This window comes from Lipotes vexillifer, unplaced genomic scaffold, assembly GCF_000442215.2.
Source record: "Lipotes vexillifer unplaced genomic scaffold, Lipotes_vexillifer_v1.1 scaffold890, whole genome shotgun sequence".
Classification (NCBI taxonomy): Eukaryota; Metazoa; Chordata; class Mammalia; order Artiodactyla; family Lipotidae; genus Lipotes; species Lipotes vexillifer.
Genome location: NW_006776053.1, coordinates 791,909 through 809,889, shown reverse-complemented (window position 1 = coordinate 809,889; position 17,981 = coordinate 791,909). Strand labels below are relative to the sequence as shown.

Sequence of the window (17,981 nt, the reverse complement as noted above, 5' to 3'; positions counted from 1 at the left end):
CTGGCTGTTGACGCGTCTGTCTCCCAGAAAGCCTGGGAGCCATAGGGAGGGGCCGTTGGCCAAATTATCTCCACGTCCCCAGACCTCGATGCCCAGCACTGGGCCATGGAGAAAGGGAGGAAGAGAGGAGGGGGAAGATGGAAAGGAAGGTATGAAGGGCCCATTGGCCCTCCTAGAGTCCCCAGGGGCCAGAGGGTCCAGGGCGGCCCCTCCCTGGGGCCTCAGCTGCCGGATGAAGCCTGGAGGTGTTCACTCTTGCCAGCAGAACGCACAAGCCATAGTGGCCAACACTTCCTCTCCAGGAAGCTGGTTCTGCCATGTGGGACTCTGACCTGAGTACAGGGGTGGCAAGGGGGTCTACTTGGTTGTATCCTGGGCCTGCAGCCCAGGAAAGAACAGGGGAATCACAGGCATCTCCCCAAGGCCCCCAGGGCCAAGCTCCAGCTGGTATTCAAGGCTGTCCATGAGCTGAACCTGACCCACCTCCACAGGAGCAACCCCGGCCATTAAATTACTCTCCACTCCCCACTGTTCTCTGTATCCTCTTGCCTGTGCCCAGGCTGTGTCCTCGCCAGGAATTCTCACCCTGCTCCCCTCCTCCACCCGGTCACCTTTGGTTCATCCAAGATCCCAACTCACATAACAACTCCTTGGAGTCTCTCCCAACTTCTTGAGACAACTCCTCACCCCTCCCCTGTAGCTCCCCTCATATTTAGTCAAACATGAATATAGCATGCATACATTCTCTCATGGAATCCTAACAATCCTCCTACAAGGCGGATAGCGTTGGCCCCATTTTACAGATTAAGATACTGAGGTTCAGAGTGGCTAAGTACCTTGCCAAAATTCTTGCAAGTCAGGGAAGACTGTGGAAGGTCTCTTCCATCTGCCCCAGGCCTCCCCTCTCTAGGGAAAAGGAGACTTCATAGGATGAGACAGGGCAGGGGACAGTCATTGTCAAAACCTCAGCCCCTGCAAACTGCCTAATGCCAGGCCTGGGTATAGATCCCCAGAACCAGGAGGCTCTCCATGTTCACAGCAGGTTGGAGACCAAAAGGTTTTGGTGACGGTCCCTTGGTCCCCTCTGGAGCCAGCATTCAGGGAGGTGGCAACACTGCCCCAGAGTCTCAGGTAGCAGTGATGACAGCATCTTCTCCCTCCCTCCCATCACCAGGGGACAGCACTGGGCTGGCAGCCTAAGCCCAGCCTCAGCCCCTGCCCCACCGAGCGCCTGCTTTCCAGTCTGAGTCTCTGTTTATTTCTGCTGTCCTTTTGGTGCCACCTTCTCCCTCTCTGAATGTCACTCTTCACCAGTTCAAAACGACCATCTCTATTCCTCTCGCTCAGTCTCTCTGTCAAGGTCTCTGTCAGCCTCTGAGTCTGTCCCAGGATCTCCCTTTCTCTCTGAGTCTTCTCAATCTCCATCTGCTTTTCTCTCCATCTTGTCATCTCTCCACCTGTGACTTTGACTCTGTCTCTTAACCTGGATCACTGTCTCTTGTCTCTCTGCCTCTTCACTGCTCTGTGGCTGTTCTCTCTCCTTCCATCTCTCCTTCCCAGTCCACTGTGGATCCGCCTCTCTGCCCTGTATCTTTGTCCCCATTGTCATCGCTCTCTGTCTCTGCGTCTGTGCACATCTTTGTCATTGTCCCTTTCTGCCTCTGTGTCTCACTCTTTCTCTGCCTCTCTCCCCATCTCCCCATCTCCGTCACTCTCTCTGAGTGTCTCACTCTGTGTGTGGTGCTCTCAGTCTGGACTCAGGGGAGAGCAGTGTCTTCTCCACAGCACCCCCCATCCCTGGCCCACCAGCAGGCCCTGCTTCCAAAGTTGCTCCCATGCAGAGGGCAGGGGACCCCTGGGCATCATTCCAGGGTCTGCTCCCTCTGGGTGGCAGTGCTGACAGACAAGATAGGGATCAGTCTCAGGTCTGTCCAGGCCTGAGCACAGAGCACAGCCGGGTTACGTGGGGGTGTCTGGGTGCCTGCAAATGTTTGCACGTGTGCAATCTGGGTTTGTATGCGGGTCTCCCTGTGTGGGGTGCTCTGGGTGTCTGTCTGGATATATCTGTGAGCGTCTGGGCCTGTTTATGTCTGTCTGCTAGATTTGTGCACGTGCGTCTTTGTGTGAGGCTGTCTGGGTGTGAGCACATTAGCCTGTGGGTCTATCCGTCCATTAGAGCCTCAAGAGTGTACCTGTGTCTGTGGGTCCCTGGGAGTACCTGGAGTCGGGCTGTATCTGTGAGGCTGTCCACGGGCCAGGCCCTCTGCTTGCATTCTCTTACCTAGTCATCAAGGAGGTGTTACCCTATTTGACAGATAGAAAGTTGAGGCTCTTAACCCACATGCTTGGATGTATGACTACGAATGTGTCTGCTTGAGGTTGAGAGCTTGGCATCTGGAGACAGACCTGGTTCAAACCCTGGCTCCTCCACCACTAGCTGCCTGATCCCAGGCAAGGTGGTTAATCTTGGGTAATCCTGAATTCATTCAGCAAAAATGTATCAGTCAAAACCAGATAAAACTAATCCATGGTGCTACAAGTCAGAATAGGAGCTACCTTGGGAGGGGCTGACAGGGAGGGGGCCCAAGGGAGACTTCAGGGTGCTGTAAATGTCCTGTATCTTGATCTAGGTGGTGGTTACATGGGTGTGTTCATTTGGAAAACAGCAGTCAAGCTGTTCATTTCAGAAATGTGCCCTTTATGCACATTATACATCAATATAAAAGTTTACAAAAAATTTATTGAGCTCCTACTATTTGCCAGGCATTAACTTGCAATAGAAACAATAGTGTTTTGTGTGTGTGTGTGTTTAACATTTCAGAAAGTGAGTCGCTTCAGGCTTTACATACTTGCAACTCATTCCTGCCCTACTCCCTTTCCCCACATGGTCCCAATCATGATGGCAGGAGGAGGAAGGGAGAGGGACCACAGTCCTGGGCTGGATTGCTGCCCTGCCCAACCTTGCCTGGCTGTTTTCTCCTCAAAGCAGCTATGATCTTCCCTCTGGGTTTTCAAATTGGTGGGCACCGTGGGGCATTTTGCTAGACGACAGCTGGCATTCGATCAAGCTGGTAACAGAGTACTCTGCAGTAGGGCTCAGGGCAAGAAACGAGGGGTATAAGATGCTCAGTGGACAGACGTCACACCTGCTTGATGCATCCAGCAATGACAGGCAGTGCCTGGATACACACAATTCCTGCTCTCCACCTGCAAGGTCCTGACGTGTCACTTGGCATTCCATAAAATATATTGAGCTCCTACATGCCAGGCCCTCCGCTGGGCCCCTCAACACACCTCACTTCACCCTCACTACAACTGTCATATAAAGGTCATGACTGTCACCTTCCAGCTGAGGAAACTGGGGCCTGAAGAGGTGAAATGACTTCCTTCAGCTCACACTGCTTAACAGTAGAGATTCCAACCTCATTCTGCCTGGCTCTCAACCTCCATCCTCTCTGGATGCATCTTTTCTCTGGGTTTCTGAGGTTACCTGAAGCTTTAGTAAAGGAACCAAATTCATTTGGTTTTGCCCTCTTGGAAGATTTTGAAATTTTGTGTCTTATATTAGGAAAACTCGAGCTTACGCTGCCCTTTGGTGACAGCGTTCACTCCTCATGGGGAAAGTCCTCCCTCATTGCCTGACATACCCTTCCAGCCCAGAGAAGAGCAGAAGAGGCAGGTGTAATGACCTTTGAGCTTTGTCAAAGGATCCAGCAGGGCGTGCTTATTTAATATTTGAAAGAACACATGCATGAATGAATGGCATTTTGCTTACATGCTCCCCACTTAGCACATAGCACACGTGCTAAGATGATCTCTTGTCTGTCTCTGCCTCCACTCTAAATTCCTTAAGAGCAGGGACTGTGCCTACTTCATCTCTGGATCCCAACGAGCAGCCCAAAGTCTGGCACAAAAGAGGATCCCCGCAAATATTATAAATTATTATAAATAAGTATTATAAATAGGGGAAGACCTTGGAATTGATCTCTGGGCTTCAGTAAGACTCTTAAGTCCTGTGAATTTGGCACACCTCTAAACAGCAGTGGCACCAGCTAGTTTCAGTAAGTGGTTTTATTACTGGTTAGATTTTACAAATTCTGATATTTGAACAGACTTCCACCTTAAAATTCTAAAACAACAAAGCGACTGTTGGAGGGGGTTTGATTTTTTTCCTTTTTTTTTTTTTTTTTTTTTTAGGACTATTCAAAGTAACAAACTTTTTTTTTTTTTTTTTTTTTTTTTTTTGGGCCTCTCACTGTTGCAGCCTCTACCGTTGCAGAGCACAGGTAAAAAAAAAAATTTTTTTTTTTTTTTTTTTTTTTTTTTTTTACATTTTTGCTCTGGTCATAAATATACAGAGAGAAAAAGAGGGAGAGAAAAATGAACAAGTCATCCAAAGTATGGAGATAAAACAGTATTCCTAAGGCACGTGGCAGTCTTTGAAAATACAGAAGCTCTAGCCAACTTAAATTATTTGTTGTTTTTCCTCGCTCAGTCCACAAAACTGTACAGTGACACAAATGTTGTGTTGCAGATAGATCTTCCAAGTAATTCCAGTCCACACCGCTGTGTCTGCAAGGGGCGTAGTTACTTTCTTCCTCATTTTCCAGGCGAGATCCTAAAATGTGGTTAGTTAGTTGCTCAAAGCCTCTATTTTAAAATACACTTGGAATTCAACTAAAGATAATTTCTTTTTTAAAGAAATTGTGGGGCGGGGGCGGGGGGCCGAGAATCATTAGAAAAGGTTGGTAAGAGTCGTTTGAGAGGGGCTGTGAGGCTCATGGCCCTCCAGGTTGCCAGGCACAGAAGTTAAGACGGACGTCACAGTCGGCAGGGTGGGGCTAGTCAAGTCTGTGAGGGTGGTGGGCGTGCTGGAGGGGCTGAGCGAGGCGTTGGACAGCTCCGAGGCCGGTCCCGACGGTGTCCCCGTCTGCAGCGCCGCCTCCGTCGACTTGTCCACGCCAGTGTTTTCCTGCCGTAAAAGGTTGCGCCTGAACTTGGCCCGGGCGTTCTGAAACCAGACCTGCGTGGGGGAGAGGGAAGGGCTGGTCAGAGGAAGGCGGGCAGGACGAGGAGAAGGGCAGAGCATGCCTCCGGACTGTTTAACTCAGAGATGCCAATCGGTGTTCTGCCAGAATGGGGAAGCGGGGGACGTGTATTAAAAAGTTGGGCTGGCAATATTTTGTTTTGTATTTTTATTGTTAATACAGTAAAAATGTCCTTTCCTCGAATTGCCTGTTACTGGGTTTCCCCTTCTGTTAGAAGTTTCTCAGATATCGTAGCCACTAGCCACATGTGGCCACCCAGCACTTGAAATGTGGCTAGCCCCAAGACGGCTGGTCTATAGGTGAGAACCACATCAGATTTGAAGGAAGTAGAATATCTCAATGGTAATTTTTATTTTGATTACATGTTGAAATGACAATATATTGGACATATTGTGCCAAACAGGATATATCCTTAAAATTAATTTTACAGGTTTCTTTTTGCTTTTTTAATGTGGCTACTGGAAAGTTTTCAATGTAAAATTACATATGTGGCTCACATAGCATTTCTATTCTGTTCTGGGAGATTCACACAAACCAAATCTCGATCATTTTTCACCATGGTTGAGAGGTTCGTTTTTTTGGCAGTCGCCTTTAAGCGAGCAAGAGAGCCCACAAATTCTTGTGGGCACCATTTTTCAAGTTTTTCATGGCAAGTCTGGGAAATACCAGAACGATGTAAAGAACACACAGGAATCAGTCAATAAAGAGTTACTAAGAGGAAGAAAAAGACGCAGCTCCTATTCCCTGCCGCTATCTGCTGGAGAAGCCGCCAGCATCCTGGACCACTGGGTTTCAGGTCTCAGGGCGGAGTGGACAGAATGGGAAGAGCTGCCTGATGAAAGATTCCCTCCCGACCTGCCATGTCTCAGTATCCTTTACGAGGAAGGTGGGGTGGGGGGCCCAGTTACTGAGCTCTGTGTGAAAAGAATGCCCAAGAGAGAGAATAAGGGTTTGCTTTCATTTTCCCTTGAGCACCGACACACGCACACATCCTCACCCACACCACTGCACACAAGCCTGTACACACGAAGCATCGATACTTATCTACACAGCAGTCGCCTTTAAGCGAGCAAGAGAGCCCACAAATTCTTGTGGGCACCATTTTTCAAGTTTTTCATGGCAAGTCTGGGAAATACCAGAACGATGTAAAGAACACACAGGAATCAGTCAATAAAGAGTTACTAAGAGGAAGAAAAAGACGCAGCTCCTATTCCCTGCCGCTATCTGCTGGAGAAGCCGCCAGCATCCTGGACCACTGGGTTTCAGGTCTCAGGGCGGAGTGGACAGAATGGGAAGAGCTGCCTGATGAAAGATTCCCTCCCGACCTGCCATGTCTCAGTATCCTTTACGAGGAAGGTGGGGTGGGGGGCCCAGTTACTGAGCTCTGTGTGAAAAGAATGCCCAAGAGAGAGAATAAGGGTTTGCTTTCATTTTCCCTTGAGCACCGACACACGCACACATCCTCACCCACACCACTGCACACAAGCCTGTACACACGAAGCATCGATACTTATCTCCACAGCCCCCCCCAGCCAGTATGCCCACCCATCGAACTGCACAGAGAGATCCCGCTGTACCCCGAGGTCCTCAAAGTACTTTGGGAGAAGCCAAGAAAATCTGGGGGGAGGAGGGTTGGGGGGCTGGGGTGGGAGGTTGTATCTCCCAGAGAAAAAAGCCCAAAGGGCAGGGCCCCTTCCCTTCCCTTTGTGTGAAGAAAACACTCGCCGGAAGCCTCCCGGTAAAACAGAGGGCCTTGGGGAACTGAACAGATTCTAGGGTGTCCAGCTGCGTCCTTCCAGGTGCGCCTGCATCTCCTGTCTTCCCAGTGTCTCAGACAGGGATAGGAAGGGCCAGCCCTCGGCCCCACCCTCCCCTGGGGACCACCCAAGCTCCAGGGGCCTGTGGCCTCAAACCCTCTTTTTGGTGGCCTGATACAACTTGGGCTCAATTAAAAAGCACAGCCTTTAGATTCCTGGAGTAAGGAGGGAGATGCAGACCCTGTGAAGTCGGGAAACAAAGCTCTCTCCCGCTGGATCTTTCCAGGAAGAAAGCACATTTTCCCTGGCCTTTGCCCAAAGCAAGCCCATCACCTCTTCTGGGGGCTTGCAAATAAGTACAGTGCTTCTAAGACCAGCCTCGAGAGGCACTTCTTGTGATGGGGGCTCCTTCCCTGCCCGGCCTGCAGAAATCTACAGAGGTGGGACTCTGTGTCCGTCTGGCCCAGAGAATGACTGATAGAGAAAATGATGGAGAAAGCCCCCAGAGACCCTCAGAGAGAAGAGGCAACTTCCCCAAAGTAACACTGCAGATTGGGGATGAGGAAGCCTGGAGCTGTGACACTCTTGCCACCGTCCTGTCCTGAGCATGTGTGGCCCTGTGAGCGTCCTGTGGGCCTGACTCTCCAAGTGGTAGCAGGAGCGGGAAGCCCCGGGGGCAGTGCATCGCCCATCGGGTCGGGGCTCCAAGCCCTTGGGAAGGGCTGGAACAGTTAGCTGCTGGCTGTTTGCTATTTCTCTGGCGTTGCCCCTAACAGAGGTTTGTAAACAATGACACCATCTTCCACAACTGCCTTCTCTGCTTTACCGAATCTGAGGCACTGGGAATCTAGTGGATGAAAGTCAACAACTCCACTAAAAGCCAGCTGCTGCGGGGGTTTGTGTGCAGTTTGTTTCTCACCTTAAGCCAGGCTTCACCAGAATTCTCCTGGGTATTTCAAAAAAAATCCCCTCCCAAGAGGTTGTTGGGACAGGGACCTTGTCTAAGTCATCTTTATATCCCTGGGGATATGGCAGAGGGATCGGCAAAGATTAAGAATCAGTCACATGCACCGAGTTAATAGTAATACTAACAGATAACATTTACAGACCTCTTCATGCCGGGCACCCGGCCATCCTCTAACATGCACGGTCACAGGTTATCTCCATGATAGGCCAAGTAGGGAGGTACTATCATTATCCCCACTTTATAGATTTAAAACCAGAGAGGCTTGGAGAGGCAAAGTCACTTGCCCAAGGTCACACAGAGGCCAAAATGAGATTAAGATCCAGGATTATCTGCCATAAAAAGTCCATGCTTTCCCTACCACATGATCTGGAGTGAGTCAGTGAATGAATGAATGAATGAATGAATGAGTGAATAAACACAGAAGCAACTACGATGTAGTGGAAAGAGCACAGGCTGTAGCTTCCAGCTCTGGTTCGGCCACTGACCAACCAAGTGACCCCTGCTAGTCCCTTACCTCTGGGTCTGCCTCAGTTTCCCTACCTGTACAACAAGGGAGTTGGACCACACCATATGATCTCTATGGCCTCTTGGAGTGCTGACAGGCTGCGATTCTCTGGCAGTTGCAACAAGGAAGATGATCTGCTCTACCCACCCATCTTCTTAAACTGACAGCCCTCTCTCTTCATCTCCAGGGAGTGCCTCAGTCAGGTGCCCCAGGGATCCCCAGTAGGTCCTGGGTGGAGGAGGAAGCCCACATGGTTACATGGCTCCTCCTCAGACACCCCCTGGCCCTGAAGGCTGAGCTTTGCCTCGCAAATCCCCTTCCCCAGGATTCTTTCATCAAGGAGACCAGGAGGGTCAGTGGGAAACCCACTCTGCCCCACAGATCCCCTCCAAGGCCACTAAGGAAACCAGCCAAAAATGCTTCAAGACCAAAAATGTCCACTGGCAGTTTCTTTTTATGACATCAAAACCAATGGCTGCATCCAAAGCATCCGACCAGATGGGACAAGTGGAAGTCACGACACAGCCACTCCACGCAGTCACAGAGGAAATGTCTTGTGACGAATGTTATGTGAGGAAAAAAAAGAATAACAAAATGACATCCTCTGGTATTGCAACTTCATAAAGCAAATAATAACGACGAATATTATTCACTCAGAAGGCAACGTCTAAGCAAAGTTCTAAGGATTTTACACATATGAACTCCTGTTAGTGCCTTACAAGGTCAGCACTGAAATTATCATCAGGTGAGGAGACTGAGACCCAGAGCCCAGCCAAAGACGCAGAGATGAGATGTGCATCCCAGCAAGCTGGGCCCACGCCCCTACCCACTACTTAACTTCCAAAGTGCACACCTGGATTACTGGTTTCCTGTGTCTTCATATGGGTAACTTTCCCCCTTAGTTTTCTAACCTGCCTGTATGGTGGTTCTATTATTTTATAAACTTTAAAGAAAGTTTTCTTTAAAGAATAAAAAATAATGAGCAGTGGACTGGATATCAGGACCCCTTAGGTCCAGTTCCAGGGCTACAACTACTTTGCTCTGGGGCCTTGAACAAGTCACTCCACCTCTCTGGGCTTCAGTTTCCTCTCTTCTAAGCGGAGAGATTTGGGCCAAATCACCTATGAAATTCCATCCAACTTCAACCATCCGTGACTAGATCAAATACTCTGTACAGCCCTGTGCAAATGACATGCAGAACAATGCTCACTCTCCTCATTTTACAGGTGGGGAAGCTGAGGCTCAATGAACTGAAGTCCTAGTTTAAACCTCACCTCCTCAGGGAAGCCACTCCTGACCACCTCCCTCCCCAGGTCAGGTCCCTGCGTTTATGCTCTCGTTGCACCCCTATATTTTTCCATCTTAGCACTTCTTCTATTTTATTTTTGTCAAGAGTTAAATAAGGGTTCTGTGGCCAAATACACTTGGGAAATGTTGGACTAGACAAAGTTGAATCTCTTCAAGATTTCTCAATGCCTGTATTAATGCCAGTGTGCTCTGATCTCTAAGAGAAGGATGCAGTCAATCTTTGGCATTTCCCAAACTTATTTGGCCCTGGAATCATTTAAAGATATTTTTACTATGAGACATTTCAAATATACAGAAAAATATAGAGGTCAATCTTATCACCATTTTAATTATTTATACAGTAACTTGCTGGACACTGTCTCCCCTGTGGACTGTACATTCCAGCCGGGCCTGTTCACTGCCAGGGTCACCACTGAATCCTCAGTACCTCACGCCCCACCCAGAACACGGCAGGTCAGTGTATTTGTTGAAGTGAGTGAACGGAGGAAAGCTAGTGTCCTCAGTTCTTGAGTTCTCACATAGGTTAATGATGACTAACTGGTCATCTGAAGAATGCTTTTAAACTGCTGGTTGTTAAAATGTATTTTCCTTCAAAGTCACACTGGGAACCCCTAAGGAGACGTTCACCCATCCAAATCCATCAGCTCACCAGCCCCTTCCCCAGCCTAGGGCACCTTAATATTCTGCCTTCCTAATCCTTCCCCAGGAAGGAAGAGAGGCAATGCAGAGGCGCATGGATGTGCTGAGCAACGCTCTCCAAGAACTGGTAAAGCTAATGTCTTAATGGACTTCGGTCCAAGGAGCCATTCTGTCGCCCGGCCACCTTGCCCACTGGTGACAAGTGAGTACTGTGATTGTCATGCTGCTGCTGCTGGTGACAATTCTGAGCACTTTTTACGCCCCTAGGGCTTTACAACAGAATTCCTGCTTTCCTACCAAGACATGGCATCTATGACTCACTCCTCCCCTTGTCCCCCATCTGTCCTGCTGCATTCGGCAGCTACATACAAGGGGAGGGGGTGCTGAGAATCACAATCCCTACACTGTGCCATATTGGAAAGAGCTGTGGAATCAGACCAATCTGGGCTTGACCCCTCCCATCACTTATTAGCTGTGAGACTCAGTGCAAGGGTTTTAGCCTCTCTGAACCTCAGTTTCCTCATCTGCAAAATGAAGATAATTAAAATTTTTAAATGTGTGCAAAAGGGGACGGTAGACTGAACCTTACTAGGTAAATGTGTATGAAATTAATATGTATTGAGTCCCTCATATACTTTATAAATTACACCTTATGTCATCTTATTTACTCCTTGAAACTACCTAGTGAAGCACTGTTATCATCCTCATTTTATAGCTGAAGCTCAGAGAGGTTAAGTCACTCGCTCAACACACACACACACACACACACACACACACACACACACACACACACACACACACACACACACACACACACACACACACACACCCTACATCAACCACTTCTGAGAACACAGCCTCAACCTCAACCTGCCCTGCCCTGCAGACTCTCTCCACAGGGTCGAGGTGGACCACAACCTGCAGGGGGCACCCAAGGCCTAGCACAATTAAGCTTGTGTAGCCAGTGATGAGAAGCCATTTCATGGGCACCTACTTTGTCTACTTTGTACCAGCAGGCACCATGCTGGAGCCTTCCCATTCATTGTCTCAATCCTCAGGAATCCTCAAGGTACAAGCTATTATTATCTCCACTTCAAAGACAAGGAATCGGGCTCTGAGAGGAGAAGTTAAAGTGCCCAAATCACATTGTTGTTATGTCAGAAAGGACTTTAATCTATATGTTACCTTCCAAAGCCACACCACCAGCTGCCTCGCCCCAAACTGCCCCCATCCCATCTCCCCCAGCTGGCCCATCAGGAGTCAGAACACCTGGGAGAGAGCCCCACCCTGTCAATGCCTGGCTCCTGTGTCCTCAAGTAAATCACTTCATCTCACTAGTTCTTAAGCTTCTCATCTGTAAAATGGGCAGGAAAATATTAAGGTAAGGAAGATGAGTAGCTGGAAAGACAATGCTTTGCAAACTGCTGCATAATCATGAGCTGCTGTGCTGTTAGGGAATACTAAGCATTTATGCAGGAGATTGGGGGGTCTGGGAGGACAGAGAACAGGGGTCTGATGTGTCCTGTGGGTATGACTGCCCTCACCCCAACAACATACAACCCATAAATGATACTCACACTCAGAGGCTGTCACTGCTGGGTTGGCTTAGAGGAGAAAGGGCAATGCCCACTGATCAGACGTGCCTGGATTTGGATCCAGCTCTGCTACCTACCAGCAAAGTGTGACTTGGGGCAAGTGGAAATCATTTGGGCCTCAATGTTCTCTCATCTGTACAGTGGGGAAGGGATCATGATGCCTGATAGTGAGAACTCAACGAGCAAATGTACTTCCTGAGTCTTTCAACACATAGTAGGAGCACTCAAACATTTATTGATTAGTGCTTCTATCAATGATTCTCTCTCTCAACTAGTCCCATGCCCTGGCTTTTCTGAGTCCCCATGGTGGAGAGGGCATGCAGGTGTGAAGAGCCCTGGCTCAGGATTCTAGAGGAGGAAGGGCAAGTCTAGACCCAGGTCACACAGATGAACCCTTCCTCACATACAGGGTAGGTAGTTGGTCTCTCCCCTGGTCTCCCATAGAAACTCCCTCCCGACTGATCACACTATGGGGAAACTGATTGTGGGTCTGTCTCGACACCTAATAGGTGAATTTCTTCAGGGCCAGGACTGTGGTTCATTCACCTCTGTGTCCCCAGGGCCTGGTGCCAATAGCTATTTGGTCAGATGAAAGAATGAGAGATAACTATGCTGGAAATCCAATGTGTTCTTAAATCAAGCTTCCTGCCTTACCAAGGCCAGCAGAGATCAGCTCCCCACTCCAGATTCAGACCCAACCATGGACATTTACTCTTTACTTCACTTAATCTGGATAATTGGCGAGGTATGTGCCCTAATGGTGCCCATTTTACAGATGAGAAAGCTATGGCTCAAAGAGGGTAACTAATTTGTGCAAGACACACTGCCGGTGAGTAGATGGGCAGAACGGAACCCAGCTCTGCCTGACTTCAAGTCCCTGTTCCTGCCCCCGCCTGCTCTTGGGGCTTTTTTCACGGATCCCTTTTCCCCCACCAACTCACCATAAGGGCATCTAGAGAGAGGAAGGACTACTAACCAGAGAAAAGGCAGCAACCACAGATCCTGCGTCCAAATTCGCCCAGGGCTGAAGAACAGAGGGGGCGCCAAGAAGAGTCGCCCGACCTAATCCCCAAAAGGAAAAGTCGGAGGAAAACGGACCAGCGGGATCTGAGACCCCAAGGGGCCGCCTCTTCTCGAGCCCTGGTCAGAGGGACCTTGGGCAAAACGATCCCTAACAAACTACTGGGGTTTAATCAGGGTCTAACTGACCTGGAGAAAGGGAAATACCCAGCTCCAGTTCCCTCTAGTCATCCTGCCCCATCTAAGTGGGGGGGGGGGGGGGGGGGGGCCCAGAGAGGCGCATCGGCGTCTCATTGGCGGGCCCTCAGCTCCCTCCGCTACGTCACTGAGCCCGCGCGAGACCAAGCTGCGCCAGACCCGTCGCGGTGCGCGTGGCTGGCAGCCGGGGGCCTGGGCCCCCGGGCTCCAGGCTTCCCGGAGATGTGCGGACCCTCGCCCGCGTCACAGTCCCATCCCGCCACCAATGTCACCTCCAAAATGCTTTCTTAAAAGTTCTAACAGACTCGCAAGAAAGCTTAGGGTGGCTTCACAGACTTCGGTGTCGTCACCATCACCCTCACCCACTCGGTGTCGCCACCCACCCCCGGGCCCTCAGTCCTCAAAGACTTAGGGCTAGGGGGTCGGTCGGACTGGCCTGCCCTCAGATTCCAGCACCACTCCTCCTGCTGTGGGACCATAGTCAACTCACTTCATCTCTCGATTTTCTTACCCAAAAATGTGCATTGTTATCCCTACAGTCACACGTTCTGAGGAATAAATCGGTTAAACTAGCTATAAAGGGAGATATTCTCCCACCTTATCATTGTACAGATGTGGAAACTGAAGTCCAGCCACCAGAATAATTGTTTATACTAGTTAATATCAGTTAACTGATTAATCTAGTTAATGTTATCCTAGCTACCATCCACTGAGCGGTTGTCAGCTACTGTGATGGGCACTTACATTATCTCAATTGCTCCTCCAATAAGCATTCAGTGTAATTTCTTGTGTGCATTTCACATACAAGGAAACTGAGGCTCAGAGGAGTTAGGTGACATGCCCAGGACCATGAAACGAGTAAGAGGAGGAGCTGAAGATTTAAAAAGTGGTGACCCAAGGCTCTGCCACAAGTTTGGGTCATACAGGCAGCTGGGATACCTGTATCCCCAAATGGGGTTCTTAACATTTTGGGGGTGGTGGACAGACCCTTAGGGTATCTGGTGAAAGCTCTGGATCCTCTCTATCAAGAAAGCACCCTCACATACAAGTGCAATGCTGCTTGTTTTCAGAGGCACCCATCTACTTCCACCCAGGGGATCTGCCCTAATCCCTCTCCCTTACAAACCTTGCTTCTGGGAGAGTCTGAGAAGCAACAAAGAAACAGAAGGTAAATCTAGAGAGAGACAGGAAAGAGAGAGAGAGAGAGAGAGAGAAACTAGAGAGAGCAAGTGAGGAACAAGAAGCAGAAGGAGCAAATGGCTAACAGCAGGTGCCTTGGACGGGCATCCTGGTTTAAGGGGCCAAGGTTGCCGGTGAGGGGGTGGGGGGAAGCTCTGGTTTAACTGAAATGCTTGAACCTTTTACAACATGAGCATATTTGAGTGTCACTTGGGTAATAAATAGCAACTAAGAATTGCTTACAAGAAAGAAAAGAGACTGAGTGTGTAGACAAAGAGGACAGAGGGACACACAGACACAAAACAGAAACACTGAGGGACCAAACTTGAAGGAGAGAAGACAAAGTTAGAATAAAAAAAAAAAGATTGAAATACAGCTAGAGATAGACTGAAGAGATGGAGAAAGAGAACAGAGAAAGATAAAGAGATAGGCGGACATAGAGTGGAAGGTCCTTCCAAGGCCCTCGGCCACTGTGGGATTCCACCCCAGGTCCTGACGCCACAGATGCCCCCACCCCTAGCCCCGGCCCGGCTGACCTGGAGGACCCGCTTGGTGAGGCCCGTCTTTTGCGCGAGCTGCTTCAAGTCCTTGGCGTCGGGGTTGTGGTTAATGGCAAAGTAAGACTTCATGGTCCGAAGCTGGTGGTGCTTGAAGGAGGTGCGCATGCGCTTCGTCTTCTGGCTGCTCGGGTACGGCTGGTCGCGGTCCAGGTGCTCCGCATCGTTCTCGTTGCAGCTCAGGGCTGGGGAAGGAACGCAGAGGCAGCAGGTAAAACTCCTGGCCCGGACCCCCACAACACTGCCAAGTCCACACCCACCCCACGCTTCGCCAAATGTTTCTAACCTCAGAACCACACGGTGGGTGCCGCACCCCGGTGAGGTGGAGATATTATCCCATTTTATAGATTTATAGGGGAGTATGAGGTTGAGAGAGCCATCTACCCAGGGTCATTCAGCTAGGAAATGCTGGATTCAAACCCAGCTCTAGGAGAATCCAAAAACCATTCTGAGCCATCATGTTACAATAATAGTAATAATAACAACAGCTACAACTTGTCAATGACATTCAACTCCACAAGATGTGCTAAAGGGCTTTACATGCACATTTTCATCCTCAAAACAACCCTTTGAGCCAAGCATTATTTCCCCCTTTTTACAGATATTGAAACTGAGGCTCCGAAAGGGAAGTCACTTGACTGCAGACGCAGGCCCATGATCTTCCCGTTTCTCCCTGCACTCCCTAAGGAGGAATGCAGTCTCCAGTCTCCCCTGCCCCTTCCCCCCACACAGTGTCTGGGGCAGGCACCTGGAAGTCACAGACTTCAACTCACTTTCCATACTCTCCACTCACTTTCAGTTCTCCCTCATCAGTTCCTACAACCAAAGGTACTGCACGATCCCTTAGCCCTGGGCTGCAGGCACTGGGTTGAAGGTTGGAAATTGTATTTTGTAGCTTAATCCTCACCACTGCCCTATGAGGCAGTTGTTTCCCAGTTTGACAAATGAGGTGAATGAGGCAGGGAGGTTAAGCTATCTTTGGAAATCTCATGGAGTGGCAGAGTTCTAACCAAAAGGGAAGGAAGCTGGAGGAAGAAATTAACATGTATGCCACACCCAGGGTATGCCTTTGGCTCTACATACATGGGGGGAGGGGGGCTTCACTACTGCTCCAAGAGGTGGCTACTGCTCTTCACCCCATTTTAGAGATGAGGAAACTAATGCTAAGGAAAATAAAGCCACACCATTGGTTATGGCTGAGCCTAGATTCAATACTGCAGTGCTTGCCTCCTTGCTGTTTCTTTCCCCTACACCACAAAGCCAGGCAAAGATGAAGCATGACTCTTTGGGGAGCCCGTCCCCATCCAGAAGGGGCCCAGCTGGGCCTGCCAATGCCTGGAAGGCACTGGGGTGGGGGACAGGGATGGAAAACTTGGGCCTCAGAAAGTTGCTTAGCAACCTGGTGGCTGATGGGGACATGCAGGACCCCTCTCCAAGATCCCCTCAATACATCCTGAGCCATCCCACACATAAGGTCTTACTTTGGGGAATGCCTCATAGGAGATTAATTCATTCCCCCTAAAGTGGGCAACTGGGAATATATCTCCTGTCTCATCACATGCCCATAACAGAGCTGCAGATTTAGCAAATAAAAATATAGATTGCCCAGTTAAATTTGAATTTCAGATAAACAATAAAAAATTTTTTAGTATGATGTCTCAAATATTGCATGGGACATACCTATACTGAAAACTGCTTTGTTGTTTGCCTAAAATTCAAATATTGCATGGTATACACTCATACTAAAAAATTATTCATTGTTCATTTAAAGTTCAAATGTTGTATGGGATACACTTACACTAAAAAAATTTACTTGTCGTTTGCCCAAAATTCAGATTTAACTGGGAGTCCTGCATTTTATCTGGCAATACTACCTCAGAAATACTCCTGCTCTCCTGGTGACCTACTCCTCCCCTGTCCAAATGAGGAGTGGTCCCTTGCAGAAAAATTTCACAAGATGCTGGTCTTGTCCCTAACCTAGGAGTTGTCAGCAAGTGGCTACACCTCCTAAGGGCTCCTCCCATAGGCACCCAGGCACCCAAGTCCTCCAGCCGGGCTACTCCCACTGAGAGTGCTCATCCAGCACTTTAAAGGGGATCCACAGAATGACTCCAAATGGGATCCATGGAAACTGCCCTGCCCCCACTGTGGGGAGCAACCCTCTTCTTGCCCCTAGTCCCCAGCTCCACGGGAGGTGGGGGCAGGCCTCCCCACAGGGGATCTCTGGGCCCATTCCTCCGCCCAGCCCCTGCCTGGGCCTTGCTGCTGTTAATGAGCTCCATGGGGACCCTGGCGCCCCACGAACCCAAGGGACATGCCCTGAGTGAGGCCTAGATGGGGGGAGGTGGTTGGGGGAGGGAGAAAGAAAGGGCAGAGAAAGGAAAGAAAGGGACAGATGTAGAAAGACAGAGAGAATGGAGAAAAAAGGAGAGATGGTAGGGAGGGAAAATGGACAGAGCCAGGAAAAAAGAGAGAAGAGGCAGAGGAAAAGAAAGCAGTGGATATGGACAGAACCAGAGAGAGACAGCTACAAAGACAGAAAGAAACCAGGAGAGACACAGAGGGAGCCTGAGGGGACAGCAAGGCCCAGAAATAGTAGGGATGTTGTGTGGTGGAGGGTCCAGGCCAAGGAACTGAATCCCAGGTCTCAGGGAGACTGGGTCCCTGCGGGGTGGCTTTTTTGAAGCTGTTACAGGCTGGGGAGTGGTGAAAAGGGGAAAGGGAGAAAAGGAGAGAAGGGCAGAAAAGGAGTCGGCCCAAGGCAGGGAAGCCGAGGCCAGCCAGCGGCTGGGGCAGGGGGCTGCGCTGGGGGCAAAGAGGCTGCTGAGCCCAGATTTGGTCGGTGCCCCAGGCCCCGCACTCTCGCCCCCAGCTCCCCAGATCGAGGTTCCCCAGGATCGGGTCCAGGGAGGAGCAAGGGGATGAGGGGAGGGGGAGGACCAATCTTTCTCTCCTTTTTTTTTTCCTCTCAATTAGGCCGATTCAATGGAGCTAAAGAGCTCGTAAAATCATGAATAATTTACTCGTGATCTGTTATTAACCCATCGGGTTTCGAGCTCTTGTCGCTGGTACTGAACCTGTAATCAAATCTGACTTCGCCTCATTTTACTAAAGACTAGATTGTAGGTTCAATTGTCTAAATAATGGATTGGAATCAAATCAGTAATTACGCCGCCAGGCGCACACACACACACACACACACACACAC

General features: G+C 49.6%; 1 protein-coding gene across 1 annotated transcript in view; it reads right to left on the bottom strand.

The window, feature by feature from the left end:
* Nucleotides 1-4,333: 4,333 nt before the first annotated feature.
* Nucleotides 4,334-17,981, bottom strand: part of LHX2 (LIM homeobox 2) — a 19,588-nt gene continuing 5,940 nt past the window's right edge. The window contains exons 4-5 of the mRNA XM_007450247.1: nt 14,753-14,958; nt 4,334-5,023 (exon numbers count right to left, since the gene is read on the bottom strand). Coding sequence (XP_007450309.1) covers nt 4,736-5,023; nt 14,753-14,958 — 494 coding nt within the window. The 3' untranslated portion in view covers nt 4,334-4,735. The remainder of the gene's footprint in view (nt 5,024-14,752; nt 14,959-17,981) is intronic.